General features: G+C 39.6%; 1 protein-coding gene across 2 annotated transcripts in view; it reads right to left on the minus strand.

Moving 5' to 3' along the window:
• Positions 1-15,341, minus strand: part of gcgra (glucagon receptor a) — a 55,310-nt gene that overhangs the window by 4,835 nt on the left and 35,134 nt on the right. The window contains exons 2-10 of one of the 2 annotated variants that reach the window (XM_089019118.1): positions 7,910-8,040; positions 7,028-7,124; positions 5,820-5,927; positions 5,645-5,739; positions 3,736-3,827; positions 3,466-3,655; positions 3,187-3,346; positions 2,710-2,770; positions 191-260 (exon numbers count right to left, since the gene is read on the minus strand). In XM_089019118.1, the coding sequence (XP_088875244.1) occupies positions 191-260; positions 2,710-2,770; positions 3,187-3,346; positions 3,466-3,655; positions 3,736-3,827; positions 5,645-5,739; positions 5,820-5,927; positions 7,028-7,124; positions 7,910-7,963 (927 nt within the window). In that variant the 5' untranslated portion in view covers positions 7,964-8,040. Of the gene's footprint in view, positions 1-190; positions 261-2,709; positions 2,771-3,186; positions 3,347-3,465; positions 3,656-3,735; positions 3,831-5,644; positions 5,740-5,819; positions 5,928-7,027; positions 7,125-7,909; positions 8,041-15,341 lie in introns of both variants that reach the window. The other variant, XM_089019117.1, reaches the window with a different exon arrangement.

Consider the following 15,341-nt stretch of genomic DNA (forward strand, 5'->3'; position numbering starts at 1 on the left):
AAGGACATGACTATGCTTTCAATCATGCTTTCAGTCATGGTTTTGTCTATTACTTTGGACTGTTTTTGTTCTTATCGCTTTGTTGTTTTAAATTTAGTTCCTGTTAACTTTATGTAATGCAATTTGTCTGCCTGCTTTTTTGAGGCCTACCCCCACCATGCAAACGTGACATAAGTAAGTCCAAAATTACCACAACTGCCACCAGTATAGGGGAACGTATGATCCACCAGTAGTTCATATTTATATTCTGGCCCCAGCACCTGTAAAAGAGCCACAGCATTATCAACACTTGGTGTTTACATGTGGCCTTACATAACAAAGCGACAGGTCAAATGTTGACATGAAATATTAATGAGGTGCTAGCTGCTAGCTGCTATGATGGCTTCCAAAAAGTACTTGGGCATATTTCCCATATTTGGCTACTCATAAGTTACTGTGTGCGGTGCGGTTTGTGTCGCGGTTTGAGTACACTAATGAGGTGTTAGATTTAGCATCAACAGTGATTTAGTTTGGGAGCAAGACAATCTGCCAACATTTGATCTTACACAGGCAACATTGCTATTTGGTGCTTATGTTCCAGATTTAAATGCCTTCAGAGCCACCGCTATAAACTTTACGAGGTGTCGCGTATATCCTGGACTTTATTCATTTCGGCTTCTGTTCAGCTACTAACCCACTTTTGCTTTTGTTGTTTTTTACCATGCTGTGTCCCGTGTGCTGCATCCAAATATGCCCCCCCTTCCCCTACGAATCATGAAATACTTTATTGCATCCATCAAATTGAATTCAGAAATATCTTGATAGTGAAAAACTTTTCACCTAAGACACAACATAGTACAAAACACCACCCACAAGTTATTATTGTTGTCACTTTATCGTAATTCCACCTATCTTAATTTAGCCGAGTTGAGTTAGCTGCTGCAGTCAATCTATTGTCTTCATAATTACTTGCTTAGATGAGATAAAGTTCCTTTCTCATGGTTGGTTATATAGTTTATCTTGTAATAGCTTTCATGCTAATTTATGATTGCTGTCATTGTTCTAGCTTCATTTAGCTTAGGTTTGTATGAAGGACTCTTTGTTGGCTTTAACGTTTTGGAAGGCCGAGTTTGTTACTTAAAGGACAACCGACACCATTTTTTGTTTCCCTAACTGACATCAGAAAAACGTTTTATAGCATCTAAAATACCCAAAACATGAAGGCTGATATTTTTACAAATGCACTGTATTACTATTATTATTATTATATCTTCATTTGGTTGTTTGAGCTGTTTCACCTTGTGAGGTGCTGTTTATCAGCTCACCTTATTTGAGTGAAGCTCATCTTAGTTTAGGAAGATGCATTTATCAAGGTCAAGGTCATCTTTATTGTCAAATATGCTCTATGCTTAAACAGCACAGATGGGATTTCTGTCCTTTCAATCCTCCGTGCAAACATGCTACCATTGTCATTCTATTTTGGTTAAAACTATTCTTTGGGCAATGCGTGGGTAGTTTATCTTAATCTCTTGTTTGATTATTCTTAACTACGTGTGATTTGTACTGTATAATAGCTATTTAAACATTCAGCGTTTTATTGATGAAAAGGTTTCTTCGGCCGTCATCTTATATCCCTACTGTCCAGACATGGCCCTGCTCTCAGGTTGGGGGGAGCAGAGGACTACTCCCTGCAGCTCCACTGATTGTTCCTATTGTTCTGACTAACGACTGGCCTGATTGCCCCACTTCCACCGGTATGACCTCATCAGTATTACTAATCCTATGTTGCCTAAGCAGGCTATTGTATGAACGATCCAAGTTGAACCTCACCCCACCATATCGGTTTAATGAAGGATTCAGTTGTTTTATGAAAATGGCTTCTTTTACTCCCCTTTTAAACCATCTATATTCTTTCGCTAAGATTTTAACCTCATTGTCGTCAAATGAGTGGTTGCTAGCTTTTAGGTGCATATGTACTGCCGATTGAGGCCCACTAGTATTATCCCTGCGATGTTGATAGTCTTTTTTTGAGAATTTGATTAGTCTCCCCAATGTACTGCTCTTTACAATTTTCATTCTTACAATGTATTGAATAAACTACATGACTTTGTTTTTAATTTGGCAGCCTATCTTTTGGATGCACTAATTCGCAGAGTCCGGCACTAGCAGAGTCCGGCACCGCCATGTCTGGACAGTAGGGATATATATATATATATATATATATATATATATATATATATATATATATATATATATATATATATATATATATATATATATATATATATATAGGGCCTAAACTACCAGTAAGACTTTAGTTTGCTGACGAAGCTTCTTGGATGGGAAGCGAAATGTCCGACACCTTCAAAGAAGTACAGATGACAGCTGAAGAAACCTTTTCATCGATGGACCACTCCTGTATGACTGAGAGCTTACACAGACAATCTGCGTTTTAGTTTGCGTAGTTGGTTTACGTTTAGTGTAATTTATTTAATCATCACTTTACCCGCTCTTCAAAAATTAATAATACTTTATCTTTATCGTATTTGACCTTGCTTTCATTTTTTTCCACACTAAATCTTCTTTTTAACCTTAGTTTATCTTATAAACAATTAAACAATATGAAAACAATGCAGAAATGTTGACATTCGCCTATTCTTTTTTTTTGTGAGTTCCGACAATATATTTTTATTAGTAGTAGTAGTATTTTTTCTAAATCCAAAAACTTACTCGTGATTCTCATAGAGGTATTTTGTAATCACCCAGGGCACAAGGAACAATAATGGTGTACCTGAGAAGAAAGATAATCATGTTATTATTAGCATGCTGCGTTATATTTCTCCAGCACCGGTGTCAAATTCACGGCCCAGGGGCCATATCCGGACCATCACATCATTTTATTCTGCCCGCAAAAGCAAATCAAACTTGTGAAATTCTGTGATGCTTGCCAAAGTCTAAACCAAAACTTCAAACTGTCGCATGTAAACCACAATAACTGTAATTATTTTTGGCTTCAGATTTGAAAACTGGTTATTCATTAATTTGTTGTGCGCTCTATATGTAATTTGTGGAGGGGATGACATATTCTTATGGCTTCCCTAAATTTATAATGGCTCCCGAGAGGAAACCGTAATGACAATGTTGCCCCAGGCAAAAAAATGACACCCTTGTTCTACAGTGACTTGTAGCTGTACATGTCCGGCTCACCCCAGCCGATGCACAGATAGATCTGGAAGTAATTCCTCTCTGTAAACACGGTGATGACCAGCAAGTTGTGGAGGTAGATGCCTTCCACCAGAAGCCAGTAGCTGTTGGCCAAAATGCTGTACTGCATCATCACCGCAGCCATGCGGCAACTGACGGTTATCTGCCGGACCAGAGTTCAAGTTCAAAGAGAAAATGCTTCAGGCAATTTAGGTCGTTGATATTCCAGAATTCTCTTTTTGACATGTGAGCATAAAATGGTTTTGAAGGTTGTTCACAGACCTCATTGTTGACCAGCAAGTCCACGGGTGACACGGAAGCCCGGGGGAACCCCTGCTCCTGGTCCCGGCTCAGGTCCTGCGACGTGATGTTGGCCTCCATCAGAGCATCTTTAATCAGGATGGACAACGCTCGCAGGATGAAGGATGCAAACAGGTTCATGTGAATGTTATTCCTCATGCAGTGCAGCTTCCTGTTGGACGAAAGGTAACGTCACTCTACTTGTCTCCCCCCCTTTGAATAACAACAATATTTTATACTATTCACCATTACCTGAAGAATATAAGAATGCTCAAAGCCAACACCAGAGCCACCAGTGATAGGGAATATCCCACCGTGTACATGATCCGAATGTGGCTGTAGTACTGCTGCAAACACAAACACAATAACTTTGTTTTTGATGAAGTCCATTGTTGGTTGTATTTTAAAGGACAACCGACGTCACTTTTTTGTTTTTTAACTGACATCAGAAAAACGTTTTATAGCATCTAAAATACCCAAAACATGCAGTATGATATTTTTAGTCAAATGCAAAACACCAATAAAAATGACTTAAAGTGTCCAAAATCTGCAAAAAAAATTGAGCTGCGAATTGGGCATTTGCAGAAAGTCCCGCCCCCAGTTCGTGACGTCACGCCAAGACGTCTTGCATTGCTGGAGAATAAAAACAATGGCTTCAGATTCAGATAATATGCTTTCTTGTGTCGAATATGAGTTATGAATATGATTCAAATAGTTCTGAAGAGGAAAGCATACATGTTTGCAATCGATTAAAGAATTTATTCCGTGTCATTTTGAGGTAAACGGGCAGAGGGGAATGTCACACCCAAAAATGGCGAACAGCTCCCGTGAGGAATGAATTAGCCCGTTTCCACAGGCTGATAGATTCCTTTCATGGAGCTTGGACTCACTCTGCTAGCGGCTTTTGGATGTAACATCAAGGTTTTCAGATACACAGTACAGCAAAATACATTGATGTGATGAAGGACTGCTACAATGTGTCTTTTTGTCGGTCGGGGGGGGGGGTCCTTTCATGACGTAACGTGAGAACTCGTCACCAACTCAAAAACAAGACTTCCTGAATGTCTTAAAACGTAAAATATAGCCATATGCGATGGAATCTTTGTAAAATACACTCAGTAGAAGTCATTTGAAGCCATTTTACAAATTATGGACACAACTTGTCCGGAGATGTCGGTTGTCCTTTAAATGGATTTCGAAATTGATTTTTTGACAGATTCAACTGACTTTGTAGTTTTCTCCCGAGTCTACATTTACGTAAGGATTTAAATACCTCTACTGAAGAGGAAAATAATGCCTCTCGTTACAGAAGAAAATTTGAGATTGGGTAAAGTAAAAACACTTCTGAGAGAGAACATTGACAAAAGAGGGCAAAAACGACATGAGGACAAAGATGACCATCATTTTTATTCTTTACTTTGTCCTTTTTTGTTAACATTATATACAACTGTCATTTACTCTGCAATAATGTAATGCTTACACGTATTTGTTACATAAATTGATGACTTTTCATGCTTGAGGAAAGACTTTAACTTATTCCCTGCCAGACGATGTGCAAAAAATGCCTCCACTCTAGTGCCAGGGTTTTTGTCATTTTCACTCAAATTCCAGCACCCACAGAATATTGAGTTTTAGGACTACATAAACATTCAATAAAGTGTAAGAAATCTTAGACTCTCTTCTTTCAACAGAAAAACATGTTAATTGCTAAATTATATGGGTCTGGAGTTATATGAGCTTGACATGAGGGCAGATGTCCAAAATACAATGCAATTCATACATAATAAAAAAATCTGTTACAAATTACATACATCTTGGTTTATATGGCGCTTTAAAAACAGCTGAAGATGCAACAAAGCGCTAACATGAAAAAAATGGAAATGCTGCCCCTTTTTAGAAGGGGCAGTAGAGGAAACATTGCCAGAGACCATGGCCAGCCTTTTATCGACACCCGAGCATGAAAAACCGAAACCCGAACTCTATGTCATATTTTCAATTCCCGAATGATTCGGGAATGGCTGTAAATGAGTTCATTTGAGTTTTGGGGGCAGCCCGGAGCGAATTAGGGACGGAACAAAAAGTGTCTCTAATTACAAGCTTTTACATATTTATACTTAAGTAGAGGTACGTACCACTCTAGTAATTGATAGATGGGCTGTACCTGAGTGGGGCCATTGGAGTCGCACTCGCTGGTGTTCTTCATTGTGACCCACTGGCCATTCGCATCGCACTCCTGGTAGACCAGACCGTGCTGAACTACATTTCCAAAACATACACTTGATTACCTGAAAAGCATCCTGCATTGTATCAACTCCAGTGGGTCACATTAATCATACCTTTGTGGTACCATGGTAGATACCATGGACATGATACGCTGACGGTCGTATTCGGCAGTCCGTCGGGCCAACAGGCATACTTGTCAAAGGTTCTGTTGCACACAAGCACTGCGGGTAATAATAACAAAGAGGCAATAGAGCTGAGACCACAATGGGGCTTTCATCTTGATATTCACTTCACTTTCATCTTCATTCTGGCAGCGTAACTTGTCTGTGGAGATCAGCATGATCTTCTTACTATTTTATGACTATACAACCTTGACTGCAGCAACAGCTGCGACTCATATAAAAAGTGTGGTGTGATTGACTACAAGTCCACTAGAGGGTAGCGTTAGCCAGGAAATAAGGCCTGCGAGAAGGCCTTGGTGTCACCAACTGGAAATCCGATTGGTTCAAGCAACAGTTTGATCGCTGATTTGATGCTACAGGGCCCGCAGAACTTATTGTGAAGGCATCCAGGTAGATATCCGACCCTGGTAACAAATAAGGGCTGAAATGTGATTTGCTCAATGCCTCACACATCTGGTAGCAGCTCAAAAAGGGAAAAGCAACAAAAGGAAACTGAAAGACAATTTGGAATTATTTCATAGGAATTCATGGTCAAAATATAATTCACATCGGACTGTGATTCAGATATTTTTAGGCCAGCAGAGATAGCCTTGCAGGCCCTGACGGTCCATCACTGGTGAAATGTAAAAACACAACATCACTGCGGGGAAATGTGCCATGTACACCACCCAAAGAGCTCCACTGTTTATATTTATTAAATGACATTATAAAAATCAGAAACAATTCAATAAAATGCATCACACTCGGCAGAGATGCTGACGTTTTGCTAAGCAATCAATCAGAGGACACTTGAATGTTGACTTCATCGAAGGCCAGTACTCTGGCCTGTGAGAACAAATTGAAATTCTGATTGTGAAGGCAACAGTCGCATTGTTAAAATAGTTCAAGTCACATGGGTCAGCTGATTCTGAAGGTCCTCTGGGCAGATAAGATTGTCATGGCAACACACAGAGGCTGAAATCTAATTGGACACCCACACAAAGTGTGCATGCTCAAAGCAATCCAGCCAAGAGAAACACAATAACATGAAGACAATATTATTATCATTTCATTCATTCAATAAAGATGTAGGTGGTGTCTCTTTTTTTTTTGTGTGTGAATGTGCAAAATAATGTTTTGATGAGGGTAGTTTAGCTCACCAGTGCTCAGCGGGGCTCTGCTGTTGTTACGCTCACACTCGTCCATGTACGACGTCCAGCTCTCGCGCAGTTGATCCATTGTAATGGCAGGGGACATCTAAAGTAGCATTGAGGGTGTGAATGGGGTGGGGGTCAAGTGATGAGCACATAAGCTATATGATAGACACAACCAGGCTTTTATTTGCTCTCCATATTCACCCGTCGGGACATTAGTGCGATAAGAATGTGAGACTGACACAAAGCGTATGTAGAAGTGTATAAATATAGTACACTATGACATACTGTAATTCATGAGGGTGACCCTCACTGTGAATGTGTTGGTGGTGGTGCTGGTGTCATCAGTACATCATAAAACTTTACGTAAAACTTCATTTCAAACAATGAGTGAGTTGAATCCCGTTCACGACCAAACAGGCATCTTTGGCTAAGAACAAATTCCAAACGATTAAAACCAACTCACAATGCATTGCCAATGTGGAGCAGTGCAGTGTGACCCCATTGGAAACAACAACCACAATCATGAATACCTTGGCAGGAGTCTTGAAGTCACAGGTGTCAAAGTCAAGGCCCGGGGGCCAAATCTGGCCTGCCATATCATTTTATTCGGCCCGCAAAAGCAAATCAAACATGTCAACTGCCATGATGCTTGCTAAAGTCCAAACCAAAATTTCAAATTGTCCCATGTAAACCACAAAAACAGTCTATGTTTGACTTCAAATTTGAAAACTAGTCACTAGTCAAATTTGAAACCGTAACTACAGTATCGCACGTGGCAAAAACATTATTTGACTCCCCTGGTCTATGTAAAGGTTGAGTTGGACCCAATGAATCTATTAGTGTACCGAATGATGTGTCCATTGGATTTACATGTCAAGGACGCACCTGGATGCTGCCGGAGACGAGGAGCATTGCCAAAAGTAGGAAGAGCCGCAACATGCCTATCTTGGTGGGGAGGGAATTCTGCCAGGCGTGGAGCTTTTTTTTCACCTCATTGGTGTCAGGAGGGGGCTTATCTGGGCATGCACACACACACGCACACATTGCCAATGTCACGTAACACAGGAACCAAAAGAGCAGAGATGAATAATAATAATAATAATAATAATAATAATAATAATAATAATAATAGAAGAAGAAGAAGAATAGTAATAATAAAACATTATATTTTATACACCTTCCAAAGCTCTCAAGGACTAAGTACTATGAATAAAATACAATCACAAAATAGAATACAATAAATAAAATACAATTATAAATAGAAACAAGAGAAAGAGCTACACAGAAAATGCAATTTTAAAGAGGTGGGTTTTGAGATTGGGAGGAAGTGAGTTCCAGAGTTTGGGGGCAGAGCAGCTGAAAGCTCTGTCCCCCATCGTGCTGAGACAGGCAGGGGCGCGCACACAGAGGTGGAGGAAGAGGATCTGAGGGAACGAGGGGTAATAGAAATTTGAAGAAGGTCAGATAGGTATGGGGGGGGGCAAGCTAGTGCTAGTGCAAGCTTTAAAGGACAACCGACATCACTTTTTTGTTTCCTAACTGACGTCAGAAAAACGTTTTATAGCATCTAAAATACCCAAAACCCAATGTAATACCCAAAAAGTATGATATTTTTAGTCAAATGCAAAACACCAATAAAAATGACTTAAAGTGTCCAAAATCTGCAAAAAAATTAACCCGGAAGTGGCCTGTTTCAGAAGGTCCCGCCCCCTTGTTCGTGGTGTCACCCCAAGACGTCTTGCCTTGCTGGAGAATCAAAACAATGGCTTCAGATTCGGAGAATATGCTTTCTTGTTACTCATCCATTTATGAATATGATTCAAATAGTTCTGAAGAGGAAAGCATACATGTTTGCAATCAATTAAAGAATTTATTCCGTGCCATTTTGAGGCAATAGGGGGGGGGATGTAGCACTAAAAAAGAGGCAGAAAATGACAACAAAGCTCCTGTAAGGAATTAATCAGCCCGTTTCCACAGGCTGATTAATTCCTTATATGGACCTTGGTCGCCCTCTTCTGGCTCTTTTTGGTGCAACATGACGTGTTCAGACCAAACAAGTACAGCAAAATTCATTGACGTGATGGAAGGACTGCTACAATGTGTCCTTTTTTCGATCAAGGGCGTTCCTTCAGTGACGTAGGGTGAGGACTCGTCACCAACTCAAAAACCAGACTTCCGGAATATTCAGTGCGAGTCTTAAAACATAAAATATAGCTATATGCGGTGGAATCTTTGTAAAATACGCTCAGTAGAAGTCATTTGAAGCCATTTTACAAATTAGGGACACAACTTGTCCGGAGACGTCGGTTGTCCTTTAAATGTATAAAGAAGAATTTTAAAGTTAAGGCATGGGTGGGATTGTGTCATAGGAAGGTGGAGTCAGAGGCTATTGTGAGCCGAACTTGCCCACACTGACACTGGCCCAGGGTCACTCACCTTTGCGCCGGAGAGAGCTTAAGCATGAAGTAGGAGAACGGGACGAAATCTGAAACGTTTCTGCAAAAAACACCTTGACCGTGGAAACATTTTTGGCTAAAACGTTTCAAATTTCATTCGGTTCTGTTTCTTTGAGGGCGGACACAAGGGACAGAGATAAATGGAGTCAAGACTCATCACCCCCCCATGCTCAGCTGTGTTTTGTCTGAACATTCCAAACAAAGGCATGAAAATGGAAATGTCCGACGGCATGGGAGCGGGATCTTAGATAGCATCTAAAGCAAAGATGCAGGCTTTCCTAATGGCCTGTACTGTGGAATTACCTACAGGAAACATTAACTGATTACCTCGGGCGCCGACAGGCATCAGATCAACTCCAGTCGCCGCATCCCCGTAATGTATGGGGCAATATGAAATTTAGAGCGTATCGGTTTTGCTTTTTATTTGGCTTTTCTCGCTTTTCCCCAATGAATGAATGGAAATAACATTCACCTGTTATTTCCCCTCCACCCCCCAACCCCCACACCCCCAAAAAAGCGCACTCCACAGAAAGGTATTGTACTATAAAGACAAACAGTACGAAACAGTAAAAATCAATATTTTCATCATGCTAATGTGCATTGTGCTGCTCCTTCTGATGTCAACACCATGACCACCAGGGGGGCTGTATAACATGCAGTAACCCAAGACTATGCAGATTTGATCACAATACATAATATATCCCCTAGAAGTATTATATTCTCTGTCTGCGTTCTTATCTAAATTTTAAGTGTCCTGAAGAGCTGTGAAAGGCGCTTGAAATTATTATTATTATTATTATTATTATTAGTAGTAGTAGTAGTAGTAGTAGTAGTAGTAGTAGTAGTAGTAGTAGTATGCTTAAAGGACAACGGACAAGTCCACAATTTGTAAAATAACTTCAAATGACTGCTACTGAGCATATTTACAAAGATTCCACCGCATATAGCTAAATTTGACATTTTTAAGACTCGCGCTGAATATTCAGGAAGTCTTGTTTTTGAGTTGGTCACGAGTCCTGACGTCACGTCACGGAAGGAACGCCCCTGACCGAGAAAGCGACACACACTGTATTTTGGGTACTTTGTTTAATCTGGAAACTTTGTGTTGATCCGTGTTGATGGCGAAATTAGAAAGAAAACACATGAATAACGCAATGGTGAATCGTTGTGTGTTGCACCAATACTACTATTTGATACTAGTTGACAAATTCCCAGCATACAAATCAGCCCATTTCCAATAGAGCTTGGGCGCCATTTTCTGGGACGCTACATTGGAGTCCTGATGGCTCGAATTGATACGTAAGGACTTCTTTAATCGATTGCAAACGTTTATGCGTTTCTCTTCAGAACTATTTGAATCATATTCATAACTGGATGAATAACGAGAAAGCATCTTCTCCGAATCTGAAGCCGTTGTTTTGATTCTAGAGCAAGGCAAGACGTCTTGGCGTGACATCACGAACAAGCGGGCGGGACCTTCTGAAACTCGAAATCTCCGAGGTCTTTTTGAAGTAGTTTTGGGACATGTTAACTCATTTTTATTGATGTTTTGCATTTGACTAAAAATATCAGCCTGCGTGTTTTGGGTATTTTAGATGCTACAAAACGTTTTTCTGATGTCAGTTAGAAAACAAAAAAATGGTGTCGGTTGTCTTTTAAGCGACATTGATGCTATTAGTCATTAGCCTGTCCATTACACTTCCCATCATGTGCTAGCATCACACTAATGGAATTTCATAAGGGCTCAGGCTTAGTGTAACTCTAAACCAAAGCGTATCTCATCCCAAACATTTCAAATGTTTAATTTATCCAAATATCTCGAGGATTTAAGCCAGGCATCTCATTAAGGTAATAACTGTCTCTGTGGTACTGTAATTCTCGTTAACATATTGACAGCACTTCTGTCCATTCTCTCCCCTTGACAAACACAAACAGCCTTGCTAACGAGCACAAATGCCTAGTTTTCATTTTTCTGACGGTTGCAGGATAATAATTAATAAGTGCAAGGATAGGAGATGCCACGTAGCCTCAAAAGGTTGCTCGTAGCTGCAGTTCTGCCGCACTTGTCGGCTTATGACGTTGCTGTTCAAGGCCTATTAGGTATTCATCACTTTTTCTTTGCGGATGAAATATTCATATTCTGCGCCGTTCTAGAAGACGGTGATAAATATTAAACAGGAGAAAAAAAGTCGGAACAATGTATATCGCGGATGTTGCATCGCTAATTGCCTAACTTTAGGCGGGGGCGGATGAAGACAGATAAAGGCAAAGCTATGATGAATAATTCTGCATGCTCTTTCCGTGCAGATGTAACAATGTCCAGTATATATATGATACGTTTGTGCAGGAAGCGAGGCAGCCGTTGGTGAGAAGGCTGGAGTCCAGCTCGCAGGATAATTATGCTTGTGTATTATGCTGCCGCGAGACGATATCATGTTGGAGTAGTTTCTCTTACTAACATGCAGATGCAATCTACTGGTTTATTATTATTTCCTTCAAACACAACATGTGGGCAAAGTTTTGTGTGTCAAGCACCAGGTTTGATTTCGCAAAACAAGTTTCAGTTGACCAATATTTGTGCGTAGTACAGTGGTGTTTCTCTACTTGTGAAATTAATATGTTCTGGAAGAAATTTCTTCACTAGAAAACTTTGTAAATAGAGTTTTCCATTTAAATGCCGTAATCCCACCAAAAATCATAAAAAAATGTTTACTGAAGCATAAAAAAATACATCTAAATAAGTAACATACATTTTACAATTATATTATTGCACAATAAATGAGAGATGTGCACAATGTAAAAACACAAAAAAGTAAAGAATAAAAATCCATTATTCAACTATAATATGTCGTGTTTAGGAAATTTGGAGCGGCGACCGGCAGCCCTTACTGTTGTTTTACTTTTTGTACCTTGAGGCAATATTTTCCAGTTGAGGCATTTTGTAACTTGAACATGACATATGAAGACGTTAGTAAGTAGAAGTACCACTGTATCACAGTATTCTTGGTACTAATCTTGATAGAGAAGGAGAGTTTTCTATTTACCTGTCTCTATCTATCACATCCTTTGCGGTATAACCAATCCCAAACACGCGTTTGCATGTTGATTGAGAGTTTCGCTGCGTTTTTAGTAAAAAATGACTAGCGGTACAGTTATTTGGCTCAAAATTCGTTGTCACATTTTCTGAATAAACAGATAGAGCGCTTCTAGATTACATTTGACATTACTTCTGAAAACATGCCAGACACAAACTTTATGATTGAGCACTCTGTGATGTCAAAAATTAAATGAATGGTTGTCATTTTAACTTTGGGCAAAACAGCAGTTTGGGCCATGGGCAATTCCTGTCTGTTTGTTAAGAAACAAGACATTTATTCTGTTTGAAACAAATCTTGGAGCGATATATGGAATCATCGATTGCTGCTTGTGTGCAATGTCTCTGCGAACAACATGGTTGGGGCAGAGTTTACAAAAGCAGAGCATTGCAAATTATTCCCGTTCAACAAACTTTGCTGAGCCATCTCGTGGCTCTTCATTTTTACATTGTTTAAATGACCTTGCACTGTTTCAGTGATAAGCAATCAACTAAATTGGTGCCATTGAATTTGTGACTCACAAATGAATTCGGAACATTTGTTGAACAAACAGGAGTAACAAGATATTCAAGTGCTTGTCATATAATTTGTGTTAACACTTGTTATTCTTCTGTTGAAGAGTACCTCATTCGTCCACGACCGTGTACAGAAAAAAAAAACAGAATGATACAATTACTGTATGCGGGTTTAAAGGAGATCAACGGGGATTAAAATCAAGCCCCTTTAGCAACACAATTGCGTTTCTGCTGCAAACATTCAGTTGAGTAGTATTTGAATAATAAAGCGTAGTTTTTTCGTGTTTTTTCTGCGTAGCCTGAACAGACGTTCATTAAATGAATAACCACAAAAGCAAACAAGCAGTACAACTCTTGTCAAGGCGCTTGAAATAAAATGTATTATTATTATTATTATTGTGGGTTTTTTTAAAACTTATTTTCAAGATGACCGTAGATCACGTAAACGGAAACGCTCCAGGCTGAAGATGTAACATCGAAGACGACAGTCGCCATGCCCGATAACAGATCATGGGGAAGTCTGAAGCGTTGCAACTTGGCCAGTCGCTCGCTAAGCAAGAATCGCAGAAATATGCTCGGGGCTAGTTTTTGGATAACACACCAAACATTCGAAGGAGTATGTTTCTTCAAAATTTTGCTCAATGACAAAAAACTCAAAACTCTCAAAGAATGTTTCCAACTGAATTGAATGGAAATCCGCGTATGTGAGCTTCCCCCAAAAGTCTTCTCTGATTACAGTGGATCAGGGTGGGATGATATTAAAACAACCAAAATCCACACACAAAAACAAAGACAAATGTTCAAAATAAAATCCTGATGAATAAAATCAGTTTGAATGTCAAGACGTTTCCTGATTAATTCATAGAAAGAGAAGCGAGATCCACTTAGCAGTTTAATGACAGCGTAACATATCTGTTGTGTCAAATTGATACAATACAGGATGTGTGAGTGTTTGTGCGCTATGGTTTCCCTCCGTTGTCGTATACACACATCGCTAACAACCACGTAACCTTCGGCACCATGGTCATGGCCTAATTTGGTCACTCCGGTGGGGCGCTCTGTTGTCAGATGGATTATTCAGGACTTTAGACTATTCGCTCTTCGATGGCGTTTGTCTGCTGTGTTGTGTTTGCAAAATATGTCACTGCTAATATTTCGTTTGGTGGGTTGCCATTGTTCTGCCGAGTCTCGAGCATGATTGCTGTTTTGGGACATTTTCACGATAAGGCTTTTTTTAGTGTCACTGATTACACAGGAGGCTCACTCCCTCAAACGATTGATAGATTTTTTTGGGGGAACAGATCTGTCAGAAAGGGCCAAACTGTGATTAAAGTCAAAATCTGTGTGCTTGTTACCTCCCAGTTTTAGAGCAATGGTTCACAAACCCTCTTTTTTTCTTCAAAGTGAAAAAAAACACATTTAGCTGTCAAATTACCACCACCATTAATATAGGGATGCTCTTAACTTATTCACTGCTAGACGATGTGCAAAAATGTGTCCACTCCAGTGCCAGGGTTTTGGTCATTTTCACTCAAATTCCAGGACCCACAGAATATTGAGTTTTAGGACTACATAAACATTAAATGCAGCATAAGAAACCGTAGACTCTCTTCTTTCATCAGAAAAACGAGTTAATTCCTAAATGGTATGAGTGGGGAGCTATCTGAGCTTGAAATAGTGACGAATGTACAAAATACAACACAATACATACATACATACATATAGCTGAAGCTATAGCAAAGCACTGACATGGAAAAAAGGGAAATGCTTCCCTTTTGTGGAAGGGGAAATACATTGCCAGAGGTCTGACCAGTGCTTTATCGGCACCCCAGCAAGAAAAAAACAAATTAGGGAATGGCGCTCCACCTCATATTTTAAATTCCCGAATACATTTGGGAATGACAGTGAACGAATTTAAAATCTCACTTGTGATGGGACATTGTGATTCACTTGGAAATGCTGTCGAAGTGATCATCTCATCTCTTGTTTTACTGTGCGGATCATGGAAGCAGAAAACTTCTCTCTTGCTCGCTTGGCTGTCTCATTTTGTTTTGTCACCTTACTTTGAGTGAGAAAAAGCAAAATATTTTTGGCCTCGGGCAGTCATAATACAATACAATACAATACAATACAATACAATACAATACAATACAATACAATACATATACATATTGAGTTATATAGCGCTTTAACAGCTGAAGCTGTAACAAAGCGGTTGACATTGACGCCGTAAACATTGTTTCTTAAAAAA

This window comes from Hippocampus bargibanti, linkage group LG17 (assembly GCF_051943395.1).
Source record: "Hippocampus bargibanti isolate YZ-2025 linkage group LG17, ASM5194339v1, whole genome shotgun sequence".
NCBI lineage: Eukaryota > Metazoa > Chordata > Actinopteri > Syngnathiformes > Syngnathidae > Hippocampus > Hippocampus bargibanti.